Raw genomic sequence first — 14,399 nt, 5'->3', positions numbered from 1 at the left:
TTTATTATATTTATTTTATTTTTGTTTATTTATTATTTTATTTATTTATTTAATTTAATTATTATATTTATTATAATTATTATTTATTTTATTTATTTATTATATTTATTTTTTATTTTATTTATTATAATTTCTGGCTTTCAAGTATCATTTTTTAATTGAAAAATAATAAAAATAACAAATATTCAATTAGTAGTCAACTTGCGAGATTTCAAATAAGTCGCCAAGGGGTGGGCCCATCTAGGATTTTACCAAGATATTATTTCAGTAAAACTTAAACTATTTTTATTTCATTTGAAAGTATTTAATCATATGTTTTGCTTCCACTGTTGAAAGTTGTAGAATAAAAATTCTATTTGTTTTTCATAATCATTATCCATGCAGTTTTAAGTTTTTATTTTATTTTTTCCACCTTTTTTTATTTGTATGTGTGTGTGAAATCAGAGCTTTGTTAAGCTGTTAAATATTTTCTCTTCTATGCTGAGAGATCATGTTGCCTATTTAATTTTTTTCTGCCTGTTGTGCATATAATTTTACTATTAGAATCAACTGTGCATTTTATATGAGAAACATAAAAGTGAACTTACTGCATAAGACATCATGCAGTTAGATGTTGGATAGTAAATACACTTTCTTACAAATATGATGTGTAGTTTGATTTTATAACTATAGTTCCTTACACAATAAATAGGATAGGTGTATATATATATATAATGCTAAATTATCAAGAAATGCATTTTAATAAAAGCAGGTTTTATTTTTATTAAGAATGTTTATTAAATATTAAGAAAAAACACAAAGTTTGCACAGAAAAATTAAACTATGTTATAAATTTTCTGAATGTATTGTTATTTCTAATCTGTTTAATGAATTTTTACTGATAACTTTTTATTGAAGTCATGATATTTTGTTTTTCTTTTTGATACAAAAGCTGACTTTTTTTAAATTTAGATAATCAGATAAACCAATTAGCAGAGTCCTCTTCAGCTGCAAATGTAATCAATATTCATGAACTTGAAGTTGCTTCATATGAAGAAGTTTCTTCTACGGAGCCATTCAATTTTTCTTTATCTTCTCCTCTACAGAAGTATGATGATATGGAAAATATTGTTACTCTTGCACCTTCAATTAATAGAGTACAAACTGTAAATTCATTTAAATTTCCTAACAAAAATGTTAAAGATCAGGTACCTGCCATACCGTCAGTGAATGCTCCCCAAGAAGTGCATTATTTTTACTTGCCAAAGAAAGAAGAAGAATGTGCATTAAATAAGAAAACCACATCTAAAGTTTGCTGCAATACTGAAAAAATGGTCAATGTTTCTCATAATGACCACGCATATCCAATTACACTGAACGAATCTTTACTTAAAGATATTAATGTTGATTTATTGATATTTGCGGATAAAAAAGATGAACTTCAAAATTTGAATTCATCTACAGTTGAAAATGAACTTAAAAATTTGGATTCATCTACAGTTGAAGAATTTTTTTCGCATTCAAAGGAGCTCTCATTGGCTAACCAGCGGTAAGCAGTTCTTTTACATTTCTCATTTTTTACTTTTGCCAAAAAAAAAAAAAAAAAAAAAACAGCTTTATGTGTACATTATTTAAAAATTTCTAGAGTGCACAAAATGCTCTGATTTTTTTTTTTTTTTTTTTGAAATCATATTTCCCTGCCCTTAAATAATAATAAGAAGAAGATTCTTTACTCACACTATTTGATGAATTCTCCAAGAATCCCATTAAATGTAGATATTCTGTTGAGCTTCAAAGTAATTGAACATCCGAGTCCTGTTTCAGAGATAGAAATTCTTACCTGTCTCCCTCTTAAAAACTGTAGTGACAATTTATATTCTAAAAAGGTTAGGAATGAGTATTCTGTTTAATGGAAGAAAAATGTGTACAAGAAATGGCCAAATTCTTAATTCGTTTGTGCAAGCTGCTTAAGAAAACAAGGAATGTTTTCTGGTATTTAATCAATTGCATTTCATAAGGAAGATATTTTGGTGTATATTTGGATGATTAATATATTTCCCTTAAATAGATGTTTCAGTAAGTATTAAACAATTTTTAAATTATTAATAGTTAAATTTTTCGTATTGGAATCTGAAAAATCTTTTAGTATGTTTTGATTGAAATAAATGCATTTTATCCATCTACAAGTATTGATAAAATAAAATGCATATATAATAAGAGCAAATATTGTGTACTAATTGATTTCTGGGAATCTCAAATACAAATCGCAAGAGTATTTTTCTTGAAAAAATTTGAACACTTACTCTCATTGTGTATTCACTAATTAAATTTTATTTTTCATTTTGCCAACCTTGAATGTAAATTATATAACATAATAACTGCATGATTAACTTTGTATTTAAAGAGAAAAAAAAAATCAAATTTTTAAATTTTGTGCAAAATTTTTAATACTACTATAGTTTCCATGATCTATTTGTTTATTGTCAATAGAATTGTGTGTCCTGTATCTAAAAAACTAATAGCCATCTTCAAATTTGCCTTATTATTTTGCACTAAATAGCATTCTTTTCTCTCTGTGTGCATTCATTTTCAGTAAATATATATTCAAAAATTTTCAAATATATATTCAAAATCATTGTTTTAATACTATTCAAATAATGGAACATAAATAGAAGTGGACCAGTAGCATATACATTTTGTGGATTTTCAAGTAATAAGTTTAACATAAGTTATTGGAATAATACCATTATGTGTTCTGTAATTGAGTTCCTTTGTTTTATATTATTTATTTTTTGTATTTTGCCCCTTTCTTAAATAACTTAGTTACAAAAAAAAGTTTTATGTTCTAAATTCAGACTAACCAAACGAAAATTAAATTGGCTACTTAAATTATCTTTTTCAGAGCAAATCGTTATATTGATGCTCTTACAGACTTGGTTATTCAAATATCAAAGCAGCACGATTCACAGATTTCAAATAAATTAAATGGCCTTGTAAACTCTGCAGTTCAAAAAAACTCTGCAGTTCAACTTTCTCCAGTGAATCATTCCAGTCAAGCAAGAACCAATCAAAATATATCTAATATAAAGAATGGAATATGTGTGTTGGATTCTACAAAAACATCAGTTAAGCAGTTCTCAAGATCACCATCAAGCCATTCCCCAGGTTCTAAAAGTCATGCTAGAGGTTATAGAAATACTCACAATTAGTAAGTTTATAAGTTTTATTGATTCATTGCTATTAGGAATGTTTAACTTAATTTTCTCTTAATTGTTTGCACATTTAAAAAAGTATTTTGAGCTGAAGTTTTTAAATTAAATGCTGTTAAATCCAATTTATTCTTCTAATTGCAGATAATTATGCATTAAAAATAATAAAGCTAAAATTATTCTGATGAAAAGGAATTATTTTAATAGTTTATAACCAATTTTTTTTCTTAATAAAAATGGTTGCTTTTATATGGGAGAATATTAATAACTTGGCTTGATATTACCTGTAGGTAGAGAATTAAAGCTAGTAAATCTTTACAAATATGTGTACAATAAAACAACTTTTTATGACCTTTAATAGACGATTTTAAAAGATATATAAAGGCATAAATTAAATCCTAGCCAACAACAACAAATAGTTTAAATTTTAAGTATATTTAATTTTTTGATAAAAGGAAATATAATTTATATAGTAAAAGACACAAAAAGATCCTATTAGTCATCAACTTATTGATTATTGATTGTTACTTGTTAATTTTTATAAATAAGCAATAGTATCATTTATTTCTGTGTATTCACTATTTGTCATTATCTCTCCAAATAGCCTTTTATTTTGTTCTAATGACTTATGACTTTGAGAAATAATCTTGCATTAAGAAAAAAATTCTTATTAAATTAAAATCATCGCATAGTAATATGAAAAAGGTCTTACCCATTGATTTCAATGGAATGGACTTAATATATCAAATTAGCAGATTTGGGTACTTTAAACATTAAAACAGATATAATTAATTAGTTAATATTGTTTTCAAATTCACAAAACAGGCAGTAGTTTTGAATAATATCAATCAAATGTTAGAAACTTTTTAAAGTTCAAAAAGCACTGAATAAATATAGTACCAATATAGGTTTGCAGAAAGTCACTCTGGATTTTTTTTTTTTTTTTTTTAAATTGGAAATAAAAACTAAATGTTTTGACTGAAAATGTACAACCAAATGTACATAACATGTTGCACAGTGAATTAAAATGGAAGTTTTGACTATACTGAAATTATGTTTGCTTTATATTTATTTTACATTGATGCAGAATATAATTTATTTATATCTTATTAAATTATAAAGCTTAACTTTGTGTGTCAATACTTTATTGATACACCCAGTGACTGATTTAGGCATTTTGTGGTCCTAATAGTGCACATTATGGGGTTCCTCTTTTAATTAAATGGTAAATTTTGATTTTATATTTTTAATTAATAACATATTACTGATATTTATTTTATTTTATTTTTATTTATTCGTTTTATTTATTTATTTTTTACTTTAGTGATTTTGGAAAAGTGCATATGCTTTTATTTTTATTGTAGTAAGAAAGCATCTTTCTTTGTGTAGAAAATTCTTTAAGAAGACATTTGGTGTAGTCAATGAATATACTGAGGCAGATGGGAAATGCACAATTGTACTTGGCAAAATGTTAATATAATTACTTGAATTTTTTATTTTTTATAAATTTATTTGGCAACAAGGCTAATAATATCTGTTTTATTTGCCTGTACCACTTTTTCCCTCTCAATCCTGCAGTCCTATAGAACTAGTCAAAAATTCACCATTGACTGTATTTTCAAACTATATTTAGCAAAAAGACATGAGTACTTGTAACCATCATCTGGTCATAGTGCATTTAATTTAAAATAACTTATTTGTAAAACAGAAGTTGTTACAAAATTTCTGAACTTTCTGTTTCTAATATAATTACTTTTAAAAATTTGTTTTAATGTATTATGTACACTTAATATAACAATAATAAATTCCTAATGTATCAGTTGGTGAGGTACTAGTGCTATTTTACTATGTAATTGCAGTAAATAATTAAAGAGTATTTATTGTACTTTAAAGGGGTGGGGATTTCTCTACTCTCATGCTCAGAATATTTATTAAAATTATTAATCTTTCTTGTAGCAATGATGGTTTTAGGCAAGAAAATCATGTTGCAAAAGAAAAAGAAAAAAGGAAAGCTATGGTAAGTGTTGGTAATTTGTTTGGCCAAAAATTACTTTGGAGATTTCAATTCCTTAGCCAGTGTACAGAGGCTGCTTGATTTTTATTTTCTTATTGTAATTCTCATATTATAAATTGAGCTTTTACATTAGATTCTTACGTTTTTAAATATTTTGTTTGAATGCTCTTGTTCTTAACTATCATTTCACATCCAATTTCCATGATAATTCTGTTTCTTAAATTGATAAAGGCAGTACTTCCTAATCTTCCATAGTTTTTCATATTCCTTTAATAGTTTTAGATATTCTTTTTGTTTGCTTCATCATATTTCTTTTAGTTAGATCACAATAGTTTACTACACTTTTCTGTTGTCCATTTGTGCAATATCTGTTAATTTAGCAAGAATTTGAATGCTTGCTGTGTCATGCTAGAATTTTTTTATTTGATTGAAATGAAATATTCTACTTAAATGTTGATAATACATTTTTCCCAGTAGTATAAGAAATGAATTATTTTATGATTTTTTAATCTTGTTTTTGGTTTCTTGTTATGTACAGCAAATTATGTACAGCAAATTAGCAGCAAACATAAATTGCTTATTAAAAATTAATTTCTTTAGTATATTTGAAAGATTTTTGCAAATTTTCTTCAATTTGATTTTAAAATGTGTTTTTGTGTTTTAATTCTAATAATAGCAATCGTTTGACTTATTACGTACTGATTCTATGACTTTTGCAGCGTTCTTGAGTAACAGAATATAAATATTTCCCTTTAGAGAAAAACAAATCGTAGTCTTCTACTCATCTTTTAGTTATAAATACCATTTTGTAATTAAACAAAAGTGTGTGATATCAAATTATAAATTAAAGTCCCAATATTACTAATTTTTTTATAAGCAGATGATTAATTTTCTACCACAAGCAAATTAAAAGTCTCATAATCCTGAGAGTCCCTCATAATCCCTCCTTCTCATCATAATCCTAGAGAATCCTGTTGATTTTGAGGAGGCTCTTGTTGCCTAGATTTTTATTGCCACAAATGCCATTAGATCATTCTCAACCTTTAATAGAATATGCCAGTGAAATCTGTAACATACAGCAGAGTTAAAAATGTGTCCACTCATTTAGTCTAATTCATTATTGAATACACAAATCTCAAATTCCATTTTAGCATTAAACAAATCAACAAGGCTTTTATTTAATATGTAAATGGCTAATTTATTTGTGTGCAAATAAAACTGAGCATAAAAAAAATTAATGACTAATGTTATATCTGTCTACTGTATCATCCACAAGAACACTTCCTGCCAAATGTCTTTTTTTATGGTAGTCACTAAAGAAACAGGTTATTGTAGGAAGAGTTCATTTCGTGTAGTTGGAAATTCATTCAGGTTTCTTACATTGGCGCATTTAAGGCCAAACTGACAATTTATGGAATTGCATTTGATTTTTGAAAACAAATTCAAGGAATAATTTACCTAATTCAAAATTATATGAATACTTGGAATCTTGGAAAATATTTGATATTCCAGTCATATAATAATCTTATATTTTATTGTTAGTCAAATCTGCCAAAAAATGTGACAATATTAATCTGAAATTGAAAAAAAATCAAAATAGAATTTTAAAAATAAGGACACTTAAAAGAATGTTAAACTGAAGTTTTTATTTATTTACACAAACATGAATGAATATCAGGAAGAACATGTTAATAAAAAAAAGTATCCAAAACTGTGATTTCATAACTGAAAATAATAGATCAAATAAAATTCCAGAATCCTCTATAAGCAATGATTAAACTAAATGAAATAAAACAAATAAGTAATTATAAAATTCAGTTCTTATTCATAAAAATATGAATAAGAAACTCTTCTAAAGTTCTGTCTTTTTCCCAGGAAGTGTTTACAAGTTTTTCCACATAACAGCAAAGTGCTTTCTATTCTTTGGAAATCATTTAACCTTTAACTTGGCATGATAAATTATTTAAATTCTAACTTAAATTGCCAGTGCAATTTCTTTTTTTGATGAGCCTTTTAAATGTAGACTGAATTAACAAATAATAAAGTGCAATTAATATTAATAATTAATAAATAATAATATTAACTAGAGAAAAGATTAATAAAATATTTAAAAAGTAAGCTGAGCGAATATAGAAACTTATGCAACTACAGTTAAGCCAAGAAGACAAATGATCAACAGCTTTTTTATATCTTCAGACTGATGCCAAAAAAAAGTAACTCCCAAATTTCCATCTGATTTCTCCTATTCAAAATGAATCTTCCTTATTGAAACCTGTTTCTCCTGTTTCTATAACAACCACTATAAACAAAGCCATTTTTCAGGAAGTATTATCCTGGAGGACACACAGTACTATTCTTTCAAAGATATTTAAATATGTGTATGTAAATATAGTAAGAAAGGCTTATTTTTTCTTTTTATGTATTTTTAGGATGAGAGATGCATTGTTTATGTTGGGAATATTCCTCATGGTTATTCGGAAGCACAGTTGAGAAAAAGGTTTCAGAAATTTGGAACTATAAAGGACATCCAAATAAAGTCAAAAGTGTTAGTTTCTCTGTTTTTTGAAATATGATTTGTTATTGTGCTGCGATTATTTATTAAAAATGAAATTTCTGTATTATAGTAGGTGTGATTTCAACAATTTGGATGGTCACTCTGTGGGTTCTCAGGAAATGAAGTAAGTTTTTATTAATTCTTTCTCTTATTGATTTTTTAGAAATAAAACATTTGTATGTAAATATTCCACTTGAGAAAGTTTCCTTCTCAAGAAATTTCAAATGCTTTTGACTTTTATTTTCCAAATTGGCTTAATATAAAAGAAGTGTTATGTTTGTTTGTGTCATACAAACAAACATAACATTTTTTTTAGTGTATATGTAAATATCCTTCTTTACATACAGAGTCCTTACCTCTAATGATTTTTTTTTTTCAAAAAAAAAATTTACTGTGATTATTATCTCATGATTTATCCATTTATTGTTATAGTCTGTAAAAAAAGTAATCTGATTAAATAAATTAATAAATGAATTAAATAAAACAGAATATTAAGTTAAATGATAATGATAAATAGAAATAAATAAATCTGATGATAAAAAAAGAAACAACAAATTTCTCTATTTTATTGATTTGTATATATATTTCAAATATATAATTATATATTGTGCTTTTTTGTAATGTATTATTTAACTTATTGCAATTTAAAAATTAACAATTGAAAGATTTCAAGCATAGGGAGATGCAGTATTAATGTCTTTGATACTGATTAGTTTCATAAGAACATACTAACCTTAATACCTCATATTGAGTTCTTGTTTAAAGTTAGTTGTTCTTAGTTGACATTGATGAGAAAATATCTCATCGTTTTTGATAACAGGTAATTAAATCAGAGCTTCAATACAATAGTCATCACAAATTGACAATTATTAACACATATATTATGTACTATATTCCTAGTAATAGTTTACTATGAATGAATGAAACTTTAAGAAACTTTCACTCACAGTAATTTGTAGAACAAGCCACTCTTTATTTGTTAAGATATTGAAACTTGGAATATATTATTATAATTATTGAATTTAATAAAAATCCTGGTAAGAATATTATAAAGGGTAAATAAAATATTTTGTTTTTTGTAGGAATTATGGATTTATTACATTTTCATCTAATCAAGAAGCAGCTAATGCTATTGAGAGTAAGTTTTTTACATGTTTGAATGCAAAAAATCTTTTGTATTTGTTATAAATTTAAAATTATGAAACTGCTTATTCTTATTCTTAAGTTCAAAGGATTTTTATGATTTTTCAATTATAAATAGAAAATCTTATCAGATGACTGAAATCTAAATAGATTTTGTAAACATAATTTAAATAATTATATATTATCAAGTTATTTTGATATATTATAAACATTCATTTTTGTTTTTTATTAGAAGGAAATAGAGAACATGAATTGAAATTTCAGTTAAGTTTTGGAGCAAGACGTCAATTTGTTGGAGAAGAGTATAAAGATTTAGGTATGAAAGTATGGTTATAATTTTACTACTTTTTATCTGTTTGATGTTGTAAATAAATTGGACAGTTATGCTTTTTGAATTGGAATTTCTCTGAATTTTTTTAAATATAAGCTATTTATTTAATTAATTACACATTAAAGTCTATATTATTACATTAAAGTCTATATTTTTAGACTTTAATGTATTATAGGGTGTGTAGCATCATGAAATACGCTTAATTTTTTTTGGGGGGGGGTGAGATCTTTACAAGTGCTTCAAGTATATATATTTGAGGGATTTTTTTTAGTTTGTTTAATATCTGGATCTTAAGGCAAGAGCACCATTTCAAATCTTATTCAGGTAGTTGACTAATCTTTTACTGAAAAAAAAAATGACCCACAGCTATTAATTTAGCAGAATATGCTTCAAGAAGACTCAGCATGATGAAACTTTTTCAAAGTCCAATCTTGATTTGGTTCATGATAGATAGTATATATATATATATTTCATTTGCATCAGAATTGTTAAATTGAATCAGTTATTCTGTAGGTATATTAACATATATTTTTTAATAGGCAAAATTTCAATACTTTACTGAAATTTGATTCTTCAAGGAAAAGTCTTATCTCAGATTTTCTTTGAATTAAAAAATTTTGTCAACATAAAACACCATATGACAGAGTATTTTCCTGTCTTGAAATAATACTTTCTAGTTATATATTGTAAGCAATCATAGCATGGATGTATTACTATCTGTGGATGTATTTTACTATTATCTGTGTTATACGATTAATATGCATTGTTTTCTTTTATATAGATGGAATTGTGGCCAAAAATGAGAATTCCATATACAAGCATAATTCCAGATCTTCCTTCCGACCGAAGAACAAAGATGATGATGATTTTGATTTTCGGAAACTCTTACTAACTGAGATGAAGGCTAGAGGTGTGAACACTGAGCTTTTTAGTAAAGCTTGAAGGGCTTCCGAGAAGCATCAAGAGCTTTATTGTATAGTTCTCATAATCATACAATATTCATTATCATTTACATTATTTCAGTCATCAAATTCCTGGAAAGTTTAATTATGTAACAGAATTTTTGTCAAATCGATCATTTCCAGAAGTCAAGTTTGAGACTAGCTTGTTTCAAATGAGTGAGAAGCACCAGTATCTAAAATTACTAACTTCTACTGGATTGAGTTTAAGACACTTGGAAAGTGAATTCCTCCGGTGGATAGATGGATATTGGGATTTTTTTATAATTCAGAAAAGAATTTTCATTTGAAAAGTCTGCATAATGAAGAGACAATCAAGATATAAGCAGCTTCATCAAGGATATCGTTTGCATGCTTTTAAGATTTGTTTGAAAATCTTGAAAGTATAACTTATTTGTAAACAGATTATTTTTGCAGTTTACTTAAGGGGCAATTTTTTTTAAAAATAAATTTTGTTTGAATTGATTATACTAGCTTTTTGTGAAAAGATCCTACAGCATCATTAGACAGTCATTAAATGTCTAAAATTAATATTTTTGAGAAAATTAAAAAAAATTATGTTTTTCATATTTAGATAGATTAAGAAAATCCCTTGGCAATTACCTTGAAGGTAAAAATCATTTTATAATACAATATTTTCCTTTTGTTTAAAATGCTTAAATTTTGACTATATAGTTTGAATGAGCTAGACAAGTGGCTTGTCTACTTCATATATGAAATTATGAGAGTGTGTGCAATTTAAAATTTTGATAATTTGCTGTGACTCTCAAAGTTAATTAGTTAACTTTGGAATTCAGTTTCAGAATTCTGTGAATAATAAAATAAAATATCTCTTATAAAATATTTCTGCTCCTATAGTGAATTTAACAATAAAATTGAAATAAAATGGTTAATAAAGTTTTGTTTTAAAAGAATAAATTATAAATTGAAATATTTTTTCTAAAAATTGCATTTGAATAATTAGCTTTTGATTTTTAAATAAGTTCTAATAATCGTGTTTTTTCCCCCCTGTTCATTGCTATGTCTTTTGAATATTACTGTTGTTTATACCATGAGTCATTAACTTAGATGGTAAAATTAGTGTATTTTACCTCTTCAAAGTATCTTTACTCTCACTATATGTTCTCTGGACATGACTTTTTACTAAAAATCAAAATGACATCGTGTTCTGAAAACAGACACACTGTCTGTTGAAACTTGAATGTATAAACATTTAAAAATGTGATCTCTGGAAATATTTTTAAACAATCAACTGATTAATTATAGAGCTTGGAATTTTCATTCAAATGAGTAATGTATGTACTGCTATTAAACAGTTGTATTGTTGTAAAGTATATTATGTTCCTATTTATAATGAGTGATTTTTTGTGAAGAGAAAAGATATGTTGAAAACTTCATTTCCTTTTGATTTAAGCAAGAAGTTGGATGAGTTATTTGTATATATAAGGGTTAGTGCAAATCAAAAGTGGATACTATAATAATAATTTATCCTGTGGTATAACTTTCAAGTGTACTTGGAAATAAAAGATCAACTTGTTATGTGAATAACATACTGCCAAAATATCTGTGTTATTTCTTATAATATCTTTACTGTTCTAATGTAAATATTATTGAGAATCATAAACTTGGTCAATCTGACTTGTTGTATGTGAACTTAAAGTTAAAATTTGAGATTTAATCATGAACTACTCTTATAAGTTTGTAATTTAGCCTGAAATTCTATTATAAATATTTGGAAGTTGAAATGTTTGATTTTTAAAATATAATTAACCAATATGCTGCATTGCTATGCATCATGTTTTCACCATTGTATACATTTTAACTTATTCATTCCTTTATCAGTAGATGTATTTTTATTACAATATTTTTATCTTAATATGCTGATGTACAAATTCTTAATACGATTTTTAAATGGATTTTACTTTGTATTAACTTTTCTTTTATCACTCTACTCTGTTCTGAATGTGACCATCTGTTTTAACAGAGTTTTGCTTCATTTGGCTCTACCTTCAACATGTTTATCAAGAAATATTCCTAATCTGTTGTTATTCGCACAGTCAGATTGCTTACTATTATACATAAAGCGAAAATAATGTACAGATAATATATAATTATTTTATATGATATTAAATATATTTTATAGCTCTGTGTTTTGTCACAGAAAATTCTTTTATGTCAACTTCATTACCTCATTTGCTCAAATTTGCCAAATGCTCATTTAATATTTGTTGCTTACTTTTGTGGTATGAATGTTGAATAGAGTAATTTAAAAACCATATCTTTCTGGTGCTAAAGCAAGTTCGTTTTTACTTAATAACAGCACAGCTTGTATGCCATTCATTGCTGTTATCTTTGTTGAAAATAAGCTGTGTATAGATTATGAGATTTTGAAGTTTAGACTCTACATGTATGTCAAAAGTTTCAGTTGTAGTTTTGAAAAATGGTGAATGAATTGAGCTTATAATAATCCAAATTATTATTTGGAGGACAATGAGTGTTATAATGATGAATGACGATTTTTGTGTAAATTCGTGATGACAGTTTTTAACTTTTTTTTGAAGAAAAAAATCAATTAGTTTAATAACTATTAGTTAATTTCATGTAACCATGAAGAATATTGATTTAGACATATCTTTGAATATATTAATTGGAGTATTAATATCAATGTTTTATTTGTCTTTGAAAAAATTCATCCCTAATTTATACTCTTTAATCTTCGAAAACTAAATTTCAATGTAATTATTGGCTTAAGACTTGTCAAAAAGCAATTGAAAGTGAGGAATTAAATATAATATATAATAATGACCAGTGAAAATGCATGACTTAATTATGTTAAAATGGATTTGGGAAAAAAAAATGTTTTTTGTTTTTATTTGGAATGTGTGGTTGAATCATCCACAGTTTTGTTACATAGGAATCATCTTTTTACTCTTCATGTGTGAAAGCAGTTGCATAATTATGCATTGAATACAAGAGCTTGTTTTATTGCTTTGAGAGTAGAAACTATATTTGCATAATTTGATTTTTTCTAAAAAAATTAATTTGCAATTCTTTGCAACTCTAAAGGTGTATATTCCATCCAAGATCAAGAAACATCAAAATGATGTACTTTGTAAAATGATATCCGAGGAGTTTTAAATACAAAGGGTAAAGTAATCGTCAGCATAAAATAGGGCAGAATTGTGGGTAGTGCATTTTCATTAGTCATTATTGTTAAATTCATATTTTTGATAACATTTTTCATAATTTTTCAATTAAAATTAATTAGTTATTAAGTTGGAAAATGTCCTTCAATGTTTTAAGGTAAAAATATAAGGGGTGCAGATCTACCTTAAATGTAGTTCCTATTAGTGGCATATTTTGATTTTATTCTTAGCTATTTATATAATATACATGCCTTATATTGTGCATAATTATTGAAAAGTTTCAATTTCTCAGAAGCTCCAAATTAATTTCATTGATGTGTGTATTTCTAAGACATACTTTATAAAAATTTGTTTTTTAACTTCTATGCATGCTCTAATTAATGATTTGTAAATATTTCAGAGTATGTTATTTGTGTATTCCCTGCCATATGTACATGATTCTCTCAGAATTCTAGATAGTATATTTCATATTTTTTTTTTCTGATGTGTCATAACAGATATTTAGTTTTGTCTCTTCATAAGTTAGAATACTGCATCATTTTGCATAAATAAGTTAGAGGATATATATTATCTTTTATTTTTGACCATACAAATTCATTTTTTTGAGGTACAAAAATAAAGAAAAAATAATTGCTACATTTTACTGAAAAACTTAAAATGTTTTGAGTAACATTCTATGTTTGTAATTGTCATAAAATATGTGTATCCCCTGTCGGTGCTGTGATATTGTGTGTTGTAAAAAGAAAATATCCTAAAATAAAATATTTTCTTCTGAATTATGTGTTTTTTTTTTTGTTTGTTTGTTTTTTTTTTTTTGTTTTTTTTTTTTGCTTTCTTTCACGCTTTTTTCAATTATCAGGATTATTTTTTCATATGACAAAAGAATTCTTTATATAAATGGATACAAAAAAAAATGATACAAAGACAAATGTGGAGATAGAATTTTTTAAAAATGTTTTTTATTTCTTCATCGATCCCACAATTTTAATACAAAAGCTACAACTTTGACACAATGTTTTTGGAAACTGTCATAATTAATGATAAAATACTATTTCCTCTGTTCA

General features: G+C 25.5%; 1 protein-coding gene across 4 annotated transcripts in view; it reads left to right on the top strand.

Moving 5' to 3' along the window:
* The window catches only part of LOC129966599 (uncharacterized), a 135,704-nt gene extending 121,652 nt beyond the window's left edge, over nt 1-14,052 (top strand). For all 4 annotated transcript variants that reach the window (XM_056081087.1, XM_056081091.1, XM_056081089.1 and 1 more), the window contains exons 3-10: nt 952-1,528; nt 2,882-3,187; nt 5,145-5,205; nt 7,632-7,747; nt 7,827-7,880; nt 8,839-8,894; nt 9,132-9,215; nt 10,012-14,052. In XM_056081087.1, coding sequence (XP_055937062.1) covers nt 952-1,528; nt 2,882-3,187; nt 5,145-5,205; nt 7,632-7,747; nt 7,827-7,880; nt 8,839-8,894; nt 9,132-9,215; nt 10,012-10,172 — 1,415 coding nt within the window. In that variant the 3' untranslated portion in view covers nt 10,173-14,052. The remainder of the gene's footprint in view (nt 1-951; nt 1,529-2,881; nt 3,188-5,144; nt 5,206-7,631; nt 7,748-7,826; nt 7,881-8,838; nt 8,895-9,131; nt 9,216-10,011) is intronic.
* The last annotated feature ends 347 nt before the right edge of the window (nt 14,053-14,399 follow it).

This window comes from Argiope bruennichi, chromosome 4 (assembly GCF_947563725.1).
Source record: "Argiope bruennichi chromosome 4, qqArgBrue1.1, whole genome shotgun sequence".
Taxonomy (NCBI): Eukaryota; Metazoa; Arthropoda; class Arachnida; order Araneae; family Araneidae; genus Argiope; species Argiope bruennichi.
The sequence above is the reverse complement of the archived record's forward strand: the minus strand, read 5'-3'. Positions and strand labels throughout refer to the sequence as shown.